We start from the raw sequence: 19,421 nt of genomic DNA on the forward strand, positions 1-19,421 counted from the left end.
TCGTAAAATACCGCCACTGGGCACGGCCCCGCCCCCTGCCAGAAAGTGTCCGTTCAGCTAAGCAGGAGGAATGGCAGTGCCCAACCCTTTCTAACTAACTAGCACAGAGGCAGCCAAGAAGGCAAGGTAGGATGTTGCCTCCTAACCGGGGTACGCTGCCTCTAGTTCCCCACGGGGCAGGCAGGGGCGTGCACACAGACAGACATAAAGCGTTACCCATTCACCTCCCACTTCACCTTGCAGTGAATCCTCTGGACAGCTACACCCCTGGCATGATTTATCAAGAGTGAAACTCAAAAGGCAGAAAGACAAGAAGACAAAAATATATGCTTGTCTTGTATTGCTTATTTCGGCCCATCTTCCAGTCAGCTGTGGAGACAGGAAGCTTAATACAAGCACACAAACCCAATAATGATCTTCTACCTCAGAAAGGAATTTACCCTGTGCGAAGGAATAAGTATTAATGGCAAAAGTGATTTGTTTTATGGTGCCTTTCCAACTGAATGTTTCACTTCTCAGCAATTGTTTTTGTACAGGCCTATTAATACATTTATATACAGCTATCAGTTGCAAATCTACCACATATATTAAGAAAATCCGAAATAATTCAGGATAAACGCAACAGATAAATAACAAGCCTGATAAAATTCTGAAGATAATTCTGTTGGGTTTGGGTTGGGTTTGGGGTTTTTTTCCATAATAATTCATTCTGCCTCTCATGGTTATTTTAAAGCTGATTTCAAATTTCATGTGCTGGGCATAACTCACATTTTGACACTAAGTTTTGGACTCTAAATTGATATCTGACCATTTCTTAGAGGTATTCAGTATTGACAAAAACAGCTGTAAAAAGTCAGCATTTCAGAAAACACATGCCACTGATGCAGGGCCCTAAATAAAAATGTAGATGCTAACTGATAAGCACCCATGTTCAACTGCCTTGTCACTTATTTTCAGTGCTGTACTTTACTCCCTGGTTATGCTTACACAGCACTTCACTTTAAGCCTCAAACATATCTGGCACTCTAATGCTCTTTGTTAGAGGCTGTAGTCAACAGAGTGCAAGTGAATCCAGCAAAATGGGTTTTCATTTGCAAACTTAGATATTACATAAAAGTCTTTCTGATCTATAGTTCAAAATGTGTGAGGCCTCTCAAGAATAAACTGTCCATAAAAATCAGCTAAACACCAAAGATCATAGTGGCCTTGTTAGATTGTGTTCGAGGAGAGAAAATACAGAGTTGCTTAGAGAGCTGATCCCATTGAAAAAAAACAAACAAAAAAAAACCCCACCCCAAAGATCATCACGCTCTTTGTAGTGCCTTTGACCGTGATGCTGGTAGTGTTTTCCTGGATGATAAATTTCCTATTACCAAAATAATATCATTCTATGTGCTATCACCACCAAGCTCTAATTTAATTGCACTGATGCAAATGATGCAAATGCAGCAGCGTCTCAGAGACTGCTCATGCTTATGCACAATGCATGCACACAAATTTTTTTCATTGGCTTTCATTCAAATCAGCATTTGCAAACCCAGCTGTTGTCAAGGAAATCACACTAGGAAAGGGCTTCATACTCGCTATCCTCTTCTTAAAAGAAAGACACTAATATTTTTACCAGAAATTGAATACAATTAAATTTAATAGAATCTTCATAGAATCTGTAATGTTGGCAATATTTTTATATAAACCAGGAGAAAGCCTTTGCTTACATTTAAAAATACACTTGTGCTCTGCTTGACTATGTCCTTAAAGGATAATGCTGTAAAAGTTTCTAAAAGACACTTAAAGATACTCTTTACAATGCAGACGTATTTAAATATTTTCCACCATTGTGTCTATCTATCTGCTTCATTAGAGTATGATGCATCTGCTGACTACGACTGCCAGGTAACGAACAGACAAACAGAAGAATACCCTTTTTCGTGTCTTCTCCTTTAGAAAGGGCCGTATAACTGTGTAGAGGGCATGGATATACCACGGCTGATTGACGAAATGTATTCCTCCAAACCGAGCTGGAAAACTGTCCTGTGTGTCACAAAACAAATACAAACAAGTGTGAGCTGATTCTTAAGTTGTACAAGCATCAAATATTTTCTTTTTTTAGTGCTGGATGACTTCATTTTAATAATAAACCTTAAACAAGAAGAAACACTCTTCAGAACTGTGTCCCCTCAGTTGAATTCCAACCTTCCACACCAAGCAGCCACACAGCCTGGACAGAGTGGTGAGGAAGCGTGCTGTGATATTTGACTACGGGCACAGCATTTCTAACCTCCAGAAATGCTTTGAACATTTATGAGTTGCCCATAATCCATCTATGCAGTAGGTTTTTCTCTTTTCCACTTCTATGGATTTATCCATTTTTAATAGTAACCATCTCAACTCTTCCAGTGTCAGTGAAAAGCAGAAAAGTCCCTCTTGTTTCCACCTTAAAAAGAAAGTGTAAATCTAAACTACTATTCAAATTTCTGCAATATTGTCCGTATTTCATAAAACTGAGAATGCATTAAACATTATGCATTAAACTGTTATGCAATATCCATGACAATAATTCTTGTCACATAGTCAGGGGCCATCTGGGAGCTTAAATGTAAGGATAGGATATCTGTATTGAAGCAATTACTTCTTTTTTCTTGCCGAAAAACACAAGAGGCAGACAACTCACTAGGAAAAATTCTGATCTGCATTTTCAATTTCTAAGTCAAGAGAATATGCCAGAAGGTTTGCAGTCTGAAGAAGGCAGCTGCTCTGTCCTGGAATACTCTTGCCCAATTCATCGCGTGTCCTCATTTTGTCTTTGTCTGGTTCATCATGTGCACACAAACAATGCAATAAGCTGCTGCCACCTCCTATGCTGCCTAGAGCTGCAGGACTGAGCAAGGAAGCGAGAGGTATAAACAGGCTTGTAAACTGATGTGTGTCCCCTTCTGTCTTCACGGGTTACGTCAGACCCTTCTTGGTGTTTAGATATACAGACTTACTAAACAAATGGCTTTCATCTGAACATTTATTCAACAGGTGGTCCACTCTAGGCAGCCATGGTAGTCACTTAGATCAAAACCAGGTTCCTCACAGCGGCAGCAACTCCCATTTGACAGTACAGGTAAATAAGGACATGCTTCCCAGCTACACCTCATCCTCCTCCGGTGTGGATGCAGTAAAGGCAGCTTCGGTCTGTATCAATGGTTGTATGGGGCACTCTGTGCCAATAAACATATTTTGCCTCCTCTGGAGACAAGAAAGTAAGCCATATAGAAACATCCAACAGTCTTGAAGCACACTGATTTAAGGTCATAGAGCAAACAGCAAAAGAAATAACCAAGAAAAACTCATAAATTGTATCAACAAATCAAGAACTGTCAGGTAGGGAAGGCAGGAACTGTAGGAAGGAAATCTCTCATGGAATGTTTCCAGACAGGAAAAGTGCGTGTGTCACGAAACATCCGTAGTTCTGTGGATGTGTGCAGACCTGGGGGAATAATGAAGCCTGAACAGGTCAGCTGCTCCTCTCAAAAGCACCATTCAAATAGTGGCAGACACTCCTACTCAGGGGGTCCTTACTTCGGGGTACTATCTGCCTCCAAATTGCAGCAACTTGGTGGATTACCAGATGAAACATTTTTCATCAAGGAGGCAATGCCTTAACAATAATCCACAGGGAGGATGACAGCTACAACACACACCACTAACATCTGGCTGGCCACAGCACAACAGTCAATGCAATTTACCATCTATTTTACAGATTTTCTCCAGAAAGATTTGATTAACAGCAGCCTTGAAATAAAACAGTCCTATTGAAAGACTGTGCTACAGAAGCCTCATCTTGCTGAAAGCCTAGTTCCTGCCAGCGCTGACTAAACGTCAAACAGGATGGTTGATAATGTGACATGTAATTCACCCTGTTCAATATCGTAAATCCCCAAACACCATTTTGAGAACACAACCTCCAATGTACAAAAGGCAGTAAATCATGTCCCTATCATAGCAATCCAACGAATCCGTTAGGAAGGATAAATCACTGCATGACACCTTAACCTTTAGTTGCTGGAGATATCATTCCTCTACAGAAGACTGTGATTATTTGCTTTATCACGGCCGCTGCTCCAGCAAAGGCGGCCAGTGCAGCACGTTGTGGACCATGCACAAAAGAGCAGATGCTGGGGCTGTAGAAGACACCTTGTGTTAGTTTCGTCTAGATGACTTTGAAGATATCTTAAGATATGTCAAGCCTTGTGTGGGTCAAACACCTCTTATAACAAAGGCACTATGGAAGACAGCAAAGCAAACCAGCCATTCTCGGCTACATGCCGTCTTGCATGACACTAAAAGCTCATAAACTAATACAAGTGCCCCAAAACTTACACACACCAAGTTATGGAATGTTGGTTCTTTATTGCTCAAAAAATATCTCACAAACAAATCGAGGACAAATTGTGCATGAGCAGATCTCAACAGGCAAACAGCCACACGCACGCACATGCTGAGAGCAGGCAGCCAAAGATATCTGTATTCCACCATGGGCTAGGAACGGATAACTTGTCCGTTAATACTCAGTAACTTACTAAAGATATTAAATCTCTAGTAACAAAAGGAGTCTCTTTAGAAGGCACCACTTTGACAATTCCACTATCTTTTCCTGCATCTTGGAAACCATTCACATGGAGGATCGTGAAGACATGTGGAATACTCCGCAGACAGAATATGCCACTTGATGTTAAAAGCCAGTTCTCCTCAGTGTTTTTCAGCAATTCTAAAGGCATTTCCCAGAACTGACTACAGAAGTTGTTTATTTATTGATTTCTATGACTGAACTGAGGTGCCCAAATTCAGCAGCATTTCCTAATGAGGAATTAGGTATCCTTACGAATTAGAATGAGGAAACCCAGATCCAAAATCTGGGCCCAGAAAGAGAAACGGTGATTTGGTCAGAATGATCCTGCGCTGTACACAGTGCTGGGACTAGAATTCAAAAGCTGCTGAATGAAGACCCCAAACTGAACCTCAGCAGCACCTGGTGAGAAAATAAAAAGGAGGAATAAGCAACTACAACTGCTAGAGAAACAGACATCTGAAGGTCGTCTGGCTCTTCTCAGACACATCTGACTTCCACATGGGGATTTGCCAGACAGATGGCCATCCTACACAAACAGCAGGTAGGGATTTCTTCCAAATCATTGGTTCTTGGGGGGTTTTACGTAGATTAAGTCACAAGTGTGGTGGCAGACACAACTGCCTCTGTAGACATATTGCACTTCAACCTGAAACCCATGAATCCCATGAATTCTAAGTAAAAGGAATCCCATGCCAGAAAGCAGTAAGAAATGGAGCTCAGCCACAAAGTGCACCATGCATCTGACTGGGAAAGTAATAAATCTGATGGAATGTTATCAAGCCATTAAAAAGGACCTATTATATATATGCAGTGCGTAGATTTTTTTTTTTTTAGCATTCATAATAACATCTGTTTATGCTGCAGAACAAAAACTAAGCGTGTCTTTGATGAACACAGTTTGGGACTGATCTCTCCTCTAACATCTGTAACATCTCCAGCCTTGGAGACTGATCCCAAGCAAACTGCCTCACCAGGTTTCCATATCTGATGACACGGTTCTGCTCACTCACAACACAGCAGTTCTACCTCTCTGCCACACAGAGTTTATACGACATGTCTCCACAAGCTTTTCTCTCCAAGGTCCCAGCTGCTGTGGTCAGCTACCGCCCCGGGCACATATTAAGAAGTCCCGTTTCTACTTGCTAGGCACTAGATCCCACCCTGTTCTGGGCTCAGCCGTGACCTGAGTCACCTCTCACGGTTTCATAAAGGCTCTCCGCTGTGACCAGCAGAAAGTCTAACGGCACATGTAATAACAGCAAAACCAGCACATGACACTTTCAACAGCACCTAAGAGAGCAAAGGGCCAAATTCCTCATGAAAATCAGTTTGAGTCAGTGGTGTCAGACCATTATCATGGAGACAATAAAAATGACCCACCTTTTCCATCATTACCAAATGTGAAGAAGTGAAGAACTTCTGAAAGCCCGCAGCATTCTCACAGAATCACAGAATCATCATCCAGCCGGAAGAGACCTCAAAGATCATTGAGTCCAACCGCTACCCCTACACTGCCAGGATCCCTACACCATGTCCCTCAACACCAGATCCACACGGTTTTTAAACACTTCCAGGGATGGGGACTCCACCACCTCCCTAGGCAACCCATTCCAATGCTTAATAACCCTCTCTGTAAAGAAATATTTCCTAATATCCAAACTCAACTGAATCAAACTATTCTCCACTCAACTGAAATCAGTAGGAGAATGAAATGGGTTTGCACAGCTCTTAGAAGTGTAGTCTTAGAAGCTGCTGGGACTGCTGTGTGCCCGAAGGTGCACTGACAGTCCAGCCACGTCAGGGGCTCACAAGAGTGCTGTACATCACCTGCAAACAGCCTGGACACACCTTGCCACATACGAACACTGCGAGCATGCTTGGGCTGCTCTTACGGGCAGTGAAACTGGTTTTGTGGACGGTACAGAGGCATCCCTCGCAGGACTGTCTAGACAAATATAATGAACGCACTCACATGCTTTACCTAAGGCTGCGCTTGAGTGCTGCGGTGAATTCAGGCCGTACCATCTGCAGGCAACAGGAGGCAACAGAGTCAAAACTGAGAAGACTCTATCTTCAGAACAAAAATTACCTGTTCAAAGATGGCATATTCAATTATTAATATCTTAAATGTCATGTAAGGGTTATTCCTGGAGCTAATAAATTCAGGTCTCCTCCAGCTATTCCAAAAAGTCAAGCACTTCAGGGAGAGAAAAAAAAAATCATTATGATGAACAAAAATAGTGTATTCATAATGGAAAGCTCCACTAGAAAGTCACTGAAACGTTCTCTCTGATGCAAGAGACAGCATGGCTAAACTTAATTTTTAGCACGTTAAAGAGGAAACTGGAAAATCACAGGAAGAAAAGGCCCTGATTAGAAAGAATATTTCACTTCCTTAGCACTCCAAGAGTTGAATTACCAAGAGGAACCAAGAGCCGCCGCCATCCACACCAGGAAATGAAACCCAAATCTTGCTCCCAAAGTGGAACTTTCGCTGAAGCTACAAAAGAACAAGGCATTCCTAACACCAAACTTCTGGCAGGCATCCATCCATGACAATGGTAACTGCAGCATCTCAAAACTGAGTAACTTGTGTGTCCAGACTGACCACCCGGGCTAAACAGATGACCTTATACTGGGACCCTATCCCAGGTATGGTATGGTAGGATGATAAAAAGACTTAGTCTGTGGAGTCTAAGAAGTTGGATTGTTTTGTTTATGAAAACAAATACTGGAAGGCAGATGCTACCTGTAAACATACTAGGGAGAAGAAACAACAGGAGAGATCCTTTCAAAACAAAGGACAGTGCCGACATCCAAACGAGTAAGAAAAAGCTCGCCGTCAACACAGCAACACCGGAAAGCAGTACACAGCTTCGAGTCATCAAACATCCCACAAGCCTTGGAAAGAATAAGCAACCTAACTCATCTTGAGACAAATACTACTAAATCATGAGGAATCTAAGCTTCGGGTTGTCTGTAACAACAGGACAACAACCTCTGCCCTCTGTGTTAAAGCCTTAAAGAAGGTTCAGATCCAAAAAACTTCCAGGTTTCACTGGTGGTGAAATTTTGCTTGACCCTTGGAATAGCTGCTTTAGTGATTTCCTTCCAAAAGACTATAACGTTGTTTGCTCCTAGCCTGAGCTTTTCATGTTTATTAAACAATGTTGAGCCATTCTAAGAGAAATGAAAAGTGACCAAATAAATTTTTGTTTAGAGCACTACCTAAAGGCAAATTAACATCACTCAGTGACATTCCTACAAAATAAGATTTAATTATCTAGAACTGGATGTTGTCATTTTGCTAAGAATGCGGTGAAGCAATTTGACTTTTGGCAGTCCTCCTTTTCATTTCTATTAGTCATTTTATCTTTCAGCTCACATAGAAATATGTTAAATTGAATGAGATAAGAAGAGAGAGAGATGGTATCCATCCAGTGAGAATATTGCTCTTTTTATTGAAGTATCTGTTCTAATTTCAAATAATCTTCCATCTTTCATTTCAATATGTTACTCATAAAAATTATATATCACTTAAATTAGTTAGGTGGATAGGGATTTAAAAGCCATCTGACCACATGTGTGTGCATATTTCTGTATAAATATAACAAATTTTAAAATCTGCACAGACTTTATGCTACCACTATTTGGATAAAGGGCTCAGTTCACTCATTTTTTTAATTTGATGGGCTTGATAAAGACAATATTTTGTACAAAACTTCTCATTTTTATTTGAAATTACTTTATTTTTGCAAATTAACTTCAAGAGGTTTTGGCCTGCTTTGTTTTTTTTTTTTTAATATAATTACAAATTGTGTGAAATTCTTCTAGCAATTTTTGCTTGTTTTGAGAGGGACTTGAGGCTTTTTTCCTTGGCGCATTTGTTTAGTTTGAACCTGGAAAAATGAAGGCTTTAATTTCAAAAAGGAAATGAAAAATGTTGTTTTCCAAGGACAATTCTGTCTTTAACTACCAACACTGTCTCTTTTTTAATTCTAAGTAACACTTAATCTGGAATGTGAGCTATTAAAAAGAGTGGGAAAGACCCTAAACTTTTTCACAGCACGATGCTGTTTTCCAAATTGGCAAAGCCAGAAAAACGTAAGTAAGTAAGTAAGTAAGAAAGATGGTAGAAGCAGGTTCTTCTATACTGCTTTCTTCTCCTGTGATGAAAATCATTCTTTACAATAGGCAGTTACCAGATGATTTCTTCTATGGAAATTCCCACATGGAAAAAAAAAAATCTATTTTTTTCACAGTCCAGTTTGGGATTGTCTTAAGCTTACAGACAAATGGAAAAAACACCATACTGAAAACTGCTGTGCATGGACAGAGTAACAATACTGTCATTACACTGGCGAATAAAAATAATGCAGGAAATTACTGTTCATAAAAATGCCATAGTCACAGTTGGGAAGGCATAAGTCTTTGGCCAGGGTCTGTACAGGAGGAAGTGAAATGCCACTGCAGCATCTCAGAGTTGTACAACCCTCATCCCGGAGTCACCCTCTTTTAGTCCTTGAGACTGTCCAGACGCCCAAACAGCCCTTGGTCTCTGCCGAAACCACTGACCACAGGATTACTGTCACCATGCTTTTGATCACGCAGAAAGCCTCCCACCGCCCTGAGACCATTTCCAAGAGGAGCCATCCGTAGTTACCTGAGTGCTCCTCTTGTGCCTAACCACTTCCAAATGTGAGCAGGCTAAATAGCACCTTATCTAGAATTGCCTCAGGGTGCTACACTTGTTCTGTTTTATTCAACCAAAGTGTGATCTCTCGTGCTATCTCACATCTCCTTCACAGCAGAAGAAAGGAAGGGAAACCTTACAATAATGTTAAGGGAGGATTGAAAGAAACAACAAAAACGATAGAAGTAAAAGTGAGGAGTAGAGGAAAACAGGAGAGATTAAAATTAATTCAGGGAGGGATATAGAGAAATGACTATGATGCGCAAGGGAAAAAGACATTAATCATGTTCCTTTTCTAGCCCCTCTTCAAAACTTGTACAGAAAGGCAGGAAGAGAAAAATGTAAAGTGTTCCTACATGGAGTACACAAGTTTTGCAGTCACATGTCACGACTGATTTTGTTGACTCACAAGGTATGTAAATACCCAGTCTTACAACTTGCATATAATTTCTGCTTATCTTCCCAGAAGAACCGGAGCCAACCTATGCATTTTTAATTCTGGTTTGGCTTCAGCCATAATTTGCAAGAATACACATTAATTTACTACCCTTAGTGGTATATCAGTATACCTGTCCAGGCAGCAGGGCTCACAGGTCTGCAGATGGACAGGGTGAACATAGACACTGCACAGAGGCAAAAATGCAAGTTTCCTTGTGGTGGCAGCTTTCAAACAACATTGCGTAGCTTTGCAGTGCCAACTAGTTACTAAGTTAAAAGACACCAACCAAAGTTCTCCAACCAGAATATTCACCTTTTTTCCCCAGCAGTGGAGAACTTCTAAACTGTTGTCCACAATTTTATTGTCCAAAGCTCCTCCAAAAACGCAACTCTCAGTTTCAGACAGGATGCATTAAAATTGGATTAACATTTCATCAGTTTCAATTTACAATAATACAACAGACTGAAAACCGTAGTGATTCAAGGCTTATTTCAGGAGCCCTATGTTTCCTCATACTTTGAGGAATCAATCTCCATCACTGCAGTAGGCACTAAGCGCAATAATCGTTTCAGCCATCCAATTTTGATCTGTCACTATGTGCAAATCAGAGTCCTGCAAATTGAACTGAACTGTAAAATTGGACGGATAGTGATTTAAGAAAAATCAGCTGAGGACAGCCACTGAGATCTAGAATGCAGCATAATTAAGCTTTAAATTACTGGGGAAATTGAATAACTGGGTCGAGATCCATTAATAAGTATTATATTTTATTAGAAGTAGAGGTATCATGAACTGTGCAGCATACAAATTTTCAAGAGGTCAGCTCCCGGCGGTACAAAACTATTTCCAGTTCCAAAAAGTGTTCAAATGTCTTTTCATAGGACAGAAAGGAGATTTGTTTCAGCCTTTCAGCTTCAAGAAAGCCTTAGTCTGAACTGCTCAGCTACCCTTTAACTTCACAATGGTGCTTGTAAAGATACGGTTTTCCACCTTCACTTCCCTCTTTTTCTGCACCCCTGAACAGCTGCTGGTGGTCCACACATAGAATGGTTGTGGGAGCCCAGGGAATTTCAATACTATTTGACGGAAAAGTGTCATTCCAGTTATTACTCTGGAAGATTGTAAACCACTGTGGTTGAATTTGAAGATCAGATATCAATCCCATGGTTTTTTAAAGCCACGTAGGCATGGCTGTTTCTGTGTCAGCTGTTACAGAGGAAACCCTGCCAGTGAAAAACAGAGATTCACAACGGCGTAAATAAACAACTATTTGTTTTATCATACACATCTAGGACAAAGCTAATATGGTTATTGTGCTATCAGGAAGTACCAGTAATGAAGAAATGTGATGGTAGATTCTGTCCTAAAATCACACTCTGAGCACTCTTGAAAATTCATATCCAAGGAGTTGAAAGATCAAAATCAGAAATGCAGAGGTCTTCTTGCTATGATAGAAGTGGAACTCATGCGAATCTCTTCTCAGCATAAGAAAGTAACAGTAGCCTCAGTCCACATTACATGGATACCCACAGGGAAAAAGAAATGCAATCTGAAGCCATCTGGAGTGCCAGGTTCGGCGCTCAGCTCCGCAGCACAAAGCAGTCACGTACATACTGGAGTGAGTCCAGCAAAGGGCCATGAAGATGACTAAGGAATTGGAGCACCTCTCATATCAGCAGAGGCTGAGAGAACTGGGAACATCCAGGAGGATGAGAAACATCTCATGGAGGAGAGAAAATTCAGGGGAATCTTATCAACGGATATAAATACCTGCAGGAAAGGTATCAGAAGCCAGAGCCAGGCTCTTTTCAGCGGTGCCCCAGTGACTGGACCCAGAGGTAATGGGCACAAATCAAAACACAGGAGGGTCCTTATGAACATAAGGAAACCATGTAAGAGTGCACAGTTCTTAACAAGTCAGACACTGACGAAAAATACAAAATCACTGAGGTTATATAAGGACTTTCTAGCTGATATTTTCAAAAAAACCCCACTTCACTTCCTGAAGCTGAGCTACTTCTGAAGTTCATCATCAGCCAGTGCAACCAAAGTGATGACAGACTTCTCTAACTAAATAAAAAACCTGATTTGCAGGTAGATGTTAATATTTACCCTATGTAATGTAGTCAAGCTGCTTGGCTTGCTGGAGAACACTCATCTTTTCATCCCAAGTGACTGTCGAAAACACACATGGCTTACTCTTCCTAAATGAAGGCTTACCATACTTGAAAACCATGAAGCTGCATGAACCATGCTCTCTGGGCCAGGACTTACAAAACAGTACCCACTGCCAAGCTGTCTGCACAACACTGAATAGGCTGTTTGCAGCTGGGAGTGAGCTGCTCGTCCTGTTCTGGCTGAACAGCCACCCAAAAAGCAAGCCTAGCTTTTCAGAAACGTCACAGAGGGCAAGTCAGGCAGCTTCCAGACCAGGGGAAGCCTGCAACACTCAGATTAACTGCATTCAGTAACAAATCCTTTAGGAAAGTTCAATTTCTGTTTTGAGACTGACTGTTTACTATGACACCCTGAGCTCTACCTACCTAATAAAGGGCAGTTGCATCTGAAAGTGTATCTTTTTCCAAATACAGCGTTGTTTAATAACATATATTGCTGATGCATATGTAACATCTTCAAATGCTTTTAACTATAGTTTGGAAAATGTTTATTGCTCTACTGTTAAAATGTTATTCAAATGGTAGCATCTGAAGTATACTAAAACAGTGTCACCGATTTTTTAGACACCTTAAGAATGTGCACAAAGAGATCCTACTTCCTTCTCCTTCCTTTCTACTTTTTTGACTCAGCCACCTTCTGATTTGCAGCCCTCTTCTACAGCATGGCATAAATTTTCTGCTTTCTTGTATTAGTCACTCCAGTGCTACTGGCTGATGCTAACAGGAGAATTAAATCCCCAGTCCGGGGACGATGACATATGGTATGCCTGAATGGATTTAATGGAAGGGAGACACACCCTGATGGCCATCACTTGATTCCCATCCATTAGCACCATACACTGCACCACGCCAGGCCATCCGGCACAGACGTGCAATCAGTCACACAACTGTGCAACCCTCACCCACTTGTCATACACGCTACAGCTGCAAATGCCCCTTCTGTGACCGCCATGTGAGCCCTCAAAAGGAGCCTGAAAATACAGAACGCCTCACTTCAGTGAGAATATCATTAAATCTTAAACAAGCTTCTACCCTCGCTTAACTGAAGAGCCAAGAGTCATTCCTCAGCAACTAAGAAAAGCATCGTATGACAAGCTGAAACAAAATCAGAGACACTGTTAATGCAAGTAGACATGGCCTTTTCCAACCTGTCCATTTGCAAACAGATGCAGTGGTTGAGGGAATCTGGAGAGCATGTCACGAAGCTCTCGTACCTCTACAACAAGCAGTTTAAGCCAGAAAAATCTCCTGTTAGGTACTGAGAGGTGAGAGGCCACAGCAAGAGATAAACGCTGACCCAGAGTGTACATTTGCTAGACGTAAGGTATTTTCGACTGCCACTGAAGAGAATTGCATCAAAATCTGAAACAAATGTGTAAAATAAAGCGTGTGTGCCTGCGTCTGTGTCTAAAAATCATTACGCCTCAAACATCAAATTAATCTCTTAAATAATTTATTTCCAGTTTCCAGTAGCCTATTCACTTTAATTTAAAACAGATTTAAGAGCTCAGACTATCAGTGTAGGACAAAAAAAATGAAGGCACTTCCCATCTAGGAACCAGAGTCAGTTCTTTGTGTTCTAGTAGTAGATCAATTATGTATTAGAACTGCTGCTGCTTGGTTTTTAATCCACATTTAGTTCACAGACCTTGAGCAAATTCGATGTTACCATATTAAAAAGGGAAAGCAACAGAATAAGCTGTACAGAAAAAAAAAAAAAGAAAAACAGATCAAGCAAGGGGCCAATTAATCAGCCAAATGCCAGCAATGAGGAGACAGGCTGCCTACTGCCAGCACGCTGGGAAATAAGAAATGCACAGATAATTCATTTAAGTTCCCTTAAATGTAATAAAACCCACTTGGAATAACCATAAGATAATTTCCAATATGTTGCATTTTTACCCTTTTTTTTGGCAATTCACTCAAAGAGATCTGCTGACGTGTATATACGTGTACATGGTAATACTGTAGATCTATAATACCTGTTCTCTCATACCTGAATGAACAATATTTCAAGCCACATTCTACATATGAGCTACCAGCTGTTTGCTTAGCCATTTAAAGACCCTGTCTGGGTATTTACTGAAATAGATAATCTGAAGCAGTACTCCAGTCAGCTTTGCTCATTTTGGAGCCTGGCTGATACATCTTCACACATAGCCGAAGCATTAAAAATTCTTCCACTTTCTGAACCCAAATCTCTGCATCATCATATCCACATTGCAGCCCTTCAGCACCAAAATTAAAAGCAGCATGAATATTAAAGTGTTTTGTGATAAGAATGCAGTAGCTAAATCTGCCAGCATACAAAAGGCAAAGGCAAACTTAGAAATTGAGTTCACTGAAATAGAGAGTGGAGGGAGAAGGAAGATTAAAAAAAAAAAAAGTGGAAAATTATCTCCAAATGCTTGCTGGCTATTACTACTGCCCCAGGAGCTGTAGTTTGAGTGCTCTAAGCTTCCATTTCCTCACAAAGACAACATTATTTGGTTGAAATATTTTTCCTACAGTGCACAGTAGTCTCTCCTAGAGACAGGAACAGATACAGCCTAGAGGTAAATGGGGACGTGAGGTGTCTGAATGCTCCACTCAGTACTGGCAGCCTTCCCAAACTGAAACATTTCACTTTTGACCCATTTGATACTTGTCTACGGGAAAAAAAAAAAATCTCTAGAAGGGAGACAGTTTACATAAACATTCTCATTTAGTCTTGATGGAAATTTTTTGACTCTTCTTAGAAAGGCTGCAGTGTCAAAAGTTATAATGTTTCTGCTTAAATTTTCAAAGGAACTACAGCACCCATGGTTTTGTGTGTTTGAACGCAGCACCTTGGAGCTATACTAACAGATTCCAGTCTGTTATTTGCCAGGATCATACAAAATGCAAGCTTATGCCAGGATCAGAAATTGAATTTCATGCAGATCTGATGTGAAGACTTACGTGATGAAATAAATCACAGACAAGCACTATCTGTGTCTCCCAAGACACCCTCCGTATTGAAACAGATTGCCTTGTTATTTTGAGCTGTTCCACTGCTGGAAACTTCATCTCCCAGTTCTGTGACTGTGACAGACCTCGCCTGCAAAGTGAGGCCATGCAGATTAATCTCCAGCGCAGTGGAAGTGCAGTGCTGCATGGTGGTTCTTGGAACTGCAGTAACTGGTTCCTCTCCTTTAGACTCAACTCTGCTCCAAAGCTCCAGCACAACTGAACAGCATTGGTGTGCTCTTTAGAGCTGTCAGCTTTCAGCAGAAAAAAAGCAACCAAATTCTTGACTGCTTCTGCTTGTATAAAGTCCCATGGTGCCATCGTAGAAGTAAAAGCATTAACCCCAATGTCTTGGTCAAAAAACAACCAAGTAATCTCATTCCACCTATCTAAATTCTCTCTATACTTTTGGTTGACTCCAGCATTTTCACTGCAGTATTCAGCTGTCTCAAAGTCTCACCAACATTGCAACACACCAGACACGGCAATTTATTTGATGCAGGATGTGATCATGTCATCACTACAAACATGTAACATTGAGAAGAACCATTAAAGTTAATAGTGAGTGGGTCTGCAGAGCTCAGCTCTCTGTGACATTCCAGTCCTGCTGCGCTGGCCCACAAGGGTGAGTGCAAAGACCTCCAAAGCAAAGTTCTTCATGCGCAGCTCACTCGCTTGAACTCATTGTGGGCTTGCAGTAGCTTGACTGCATCAGGCGTACTCCACAATCTCTGACTATAGAGACAGGCCTTGCCCTACTACTTTCTTGTACCTCAAGAAATACCAAGATAGACAAAATAACATTTTACAGAACCCAAGAAGCATCTATACTGTGCATTTAACAATACCCAAAGCATTCGTGGAGAAGAAACTCATGAAACTGCTAGAGCAAGTCAAAGCCACCTAGCACTCTCCTAAACTATTTGGAAGGTGAGCAGAAAACAGGCATCATCCCCAAAATGCTCTTTGGGTGTAGCTATCTGTTTAGGTTAACAAAAACATGAATAGCCAGCAGTAGGAGCAGCCCTGGGCAGGTACACTTTGTTACTACAGATGTAGTAATGTTCTCTTAGAGACATTGTCCACTGACAGCTGCCCATTATAAACCAGCAAGAAACCCATGAAAATATGAAGTAATTTTAAACTAGTATGCCTCAGACAAAGCAAACACATTCGCTTTAGGATGTAAGCTACCGACCTTCTAAATTATATTGATTACACAGAATAAACCCGTTAAATACCACTAATTAGAGTGGCTACCTGAGCACTATGAAGTCTGTTGTGTAAATACGTATTAAGGACTCCTGGGAGCTGATTCCATTTACTGCAAGACCTTTACTGAATAGCTTTCTTTATGAAAATTAGCATCACACAAATGCTTCTGTTCATATTGGCTGAAACTTCTGTTATCCACATTCTGTTTAATCTGAAATGGAGACTAGAAATGGCTGCAAGATACAAACCATTCTCCAAGCAAAATATTTATAATTATTACTTTCTTATTCTTTAGGTCTTCAGCATCCCTGTAGCACTGAGCAATGTTCTCTCAATTATATTTAAGTGTTAAGCAAGTACGTTCTGTCCATATTTCCATTAACTCAGTAGGTAACTCAAAGGTTTCAGCCTTAAAAGACTGGGATCAATAACAAAATTGGTACATGCAGAAAAAGAGCCCGGTTCTGAACACTGGCTGCAAGTGAGGGACACCAGTACTTACTGACCAGCACATCTGGTGAGAGCATGCAGGGGTTTTGAAGAATCTCAGCTAGAGCAGCATAACTAACTGCTTCTGAGGAGCTGGTCTCTGCAGCACATGAGAATTAGGCCAGGTCCAATTACAATTAATAAATCCAAAGTAAATAATAATCCAAATGTAAGGTTGTAAATGTTGACACCAGTAGTTACTTCTGATGATATGCCTGACTGGAAACAGTTCTCTGCTATTGAGTGTCTACCAAATGCCTTTTCTGTGTAAGAGGCTTCATAAGTATATCAGTAAAACCAATTTATTCCCTATCAACAGGTGAACAGCATGGCCCCATTGGAAGAAAAAGCTGGGCTAATGGAGCAGCTGAATTCAGAGTAGATAAATTATGTGATCAAGATCTTTGCATCATTTTGTATTTCACAGAAAAAGAAAATTACAAGTATTTTATTTTGGGAGAATAAAGCTTTCTCTCGGGTTTTTATTTGACACAAAATTAAATACAGATGTAGATGTGTTCACAAAAAATAAAATTATATTTTCTAAAGTGCTATTCTTAAACAGGTGGTGACAGATTAATATAACCCAGCACCAATGCAAAAAGCTTGCAATGTGCATTCTACTAGAGCACAAAGTTTATAAAATAAAAGCATTGTGACATGATTATCAGGCTGTATGTAGTCCACACAAATTCATATATTTATATATTTATATAGTCCACATAAAATATGATTCTTCCCTGATCCACATCATCCCTGATCCTCATACTGAGGTGAGTTTTTCAGCACTACACAAGTAGTAAAAATTACAGATGCTATTTACTATCAAAGCATGTGCATAGGTGAGTGCATCACCTGCCTTTGCTGCAGATGGAAGTATTCCCACTGCGGACCATACTACACTGCCCCAGACATGGCTCCCAGCCAGGTAAAGAAGATATTTGTTTTCTTCACATGTGGGATCTGAAATAATGCCTGAAGCAAGAATCAAACCAGAAGCCAAAATTTTGAAATTCAAGCAAGTAACTCTCTGCCCAACCTGTCATGCTTGGCTTTGTTTAAATGCACATCAAAATGACACCAGCTCTGGTGATCCCCATGGGCAGGCGACCACCACCAGTTCTCTGAAGCTTCAGGGCTTCATGATTGCAGGAGGCTGCAGCAGAGCTCACAGGAGCCTGCAGATGGGCATAGGGGAAGAGAACACATAAAACCACAGAAAGACACCAGCATTATGGACAGGAAAGCTTGGCCTCCCTGCACTGGAGCGTCTTGTCTAGCTCAAGAGGATGGAAAAGTGGGGCAGAGGTTTGGATCACTTTCGGTGAAAGGCACCTGTACAGTCACTGCAGGTAGACTTTGAGCCTTTGCTGCAAGAATGGAGAGTGGCATTAATTACCTTAAATGTGTTAACTAGAAACATGACCGTTAAAACTAATTAAAGATGTTTAAAAGCTGGTTTTGCCTCACTGTTATGTAATACGAAGGGAAATGAGCTCTGTTTTAGGACTCTGAAAATGAAGACAAAACAAATAGCACACACAAATATGAATCTCCATCCCCAAGTCCCATTCCACAGCCTGGACCTTGCTTGCTCCCAACATGCTCACCTGTTAGCTGGGAAACAACCCAGAGATTTGACTTTTCAGCTCCAACTTCTCTAATTGCACTCCTGATGACGTTTTCCTGCAGTGACAGCTCCTATTTTTACTCCTCATTCTCCTTTTCTTTAGCATATAAATGCATTACAGTACTTTTCACTGTAAAACAACTCTCTGTTCATCCCATCTCTATGTTACTGTCAATACTGAAGAAACAGGATGCCCTCAGCTGCTGCATTACCCCTTTTCTCTGCCTGCTCCCCAGTCTCCCTATTCCATGCAAACTGTCCTCCCCCAGTCTCAATGCTCTAGGTCACCTTTCACCATCCCAAAGACTCCAGCCCTTATTCCCTGCTTGCTTCCCTCTGAACATCACCCTGAGAACTCCCTTTACCTACCTTCATTTCACTGTCACCCCTGCGCTGAAGGGTACAAGCCTCTCCTCCTTCTTTCACAGCCAAGCCTCACTCATCTTCCTGACCGGCCGAATGCTCGTGTACAGCACTAAGCTCACATTCTCTCTGGTTTTATTTTCTATAATGTTGCCGTGATCCCCACAAAGCACTCAGCTAGTAAACTCACATCCTTGCCATTATCTGTAAAGTCCTGTTTTCCTCTAACACCATGGTTTCTACTGCAAGACCAATACTTAGCATGTCTTCCCACACCCAAGTAGGGGAACTTGACCCCTTGATCTTTACTCGCCTGCTGCCACGCTTTTAGTTGCAAAAAAATATTTCAATTTAAGGGTTGGGCTTTTTTGATCAATTTAGGCTTGACGAGTCCAGGGCTATGAATTTCACTCCATGTTCAAGGGATCAAAACTAAGAGAGAAAGGACAGGAACACATCTTCCACCAGTAAAAGGAGAGAAGAAACCAGGCTGACATTATCTGGGTGGCAGAACTGCAGTCTGTGTGAATGCCGACTGAATCTGACTGAATCCCCTTTTTAGTTTTTATTGTGCATTCAAAAGAAAATCAAGTTTCTGAACAAGCAGGGGTGAAAAGCAAGCAACACCTCGCCCCACGTGATGAACTAATAGCAAAACCAATAATTTTGTATCCGTCTGCTTTGCAGCAAAACACGTCTTCTGCAATACAGCATGTGAATCAAAGCAGGTTATGCCCAGGGTTCGCTGCAGGACACAGAATAAAACAAGTTACCCTAAACCATCCTCCCCATCAGCCCACAACTGATGC

General features: G+C 41.1%; 1 protein-coding gene across 1 annotated transcript in view; it reads right to left on the minus strand.

Moving 5' to 3' along the window:
- CLVS2 (clavesin 2) overlaps positions 1–19,421 on the minus strand; it is a gene marked incomplete at its 5' end in the record, with an annotated part of 48,835 nt that overhangs the window by 6,369 nt on the left and 23,045 nt on the right. Inside the window, one exon of the mRNA XM_010140845.1 lies at positions 1,921–2,031. Within this exon, the coding sequence (XP_010139147.1) occupies positions 1,921–2,031 (111 nt within the window). The remainder of the gene's footprint in view (positions 1–1,920; positions 2,032–19,421) is intronic.

The sequence above is a fragment of the Buceros rhinoceros genome, unplaced genomic scaffold, assembly GCF_000710305.1.
Source record: "Buceros rhinoceros silvestris isolate BGI_N320 unplaced genomic scaffold, ASM71030v1 scaffold28467, whole genome shotgun sequence".
NCBI lineage: Eukaryota > Metazoa > Chordata > Aves > Bucerotiformes > Bucerotidae > Buceros > Buceros rhinoceros.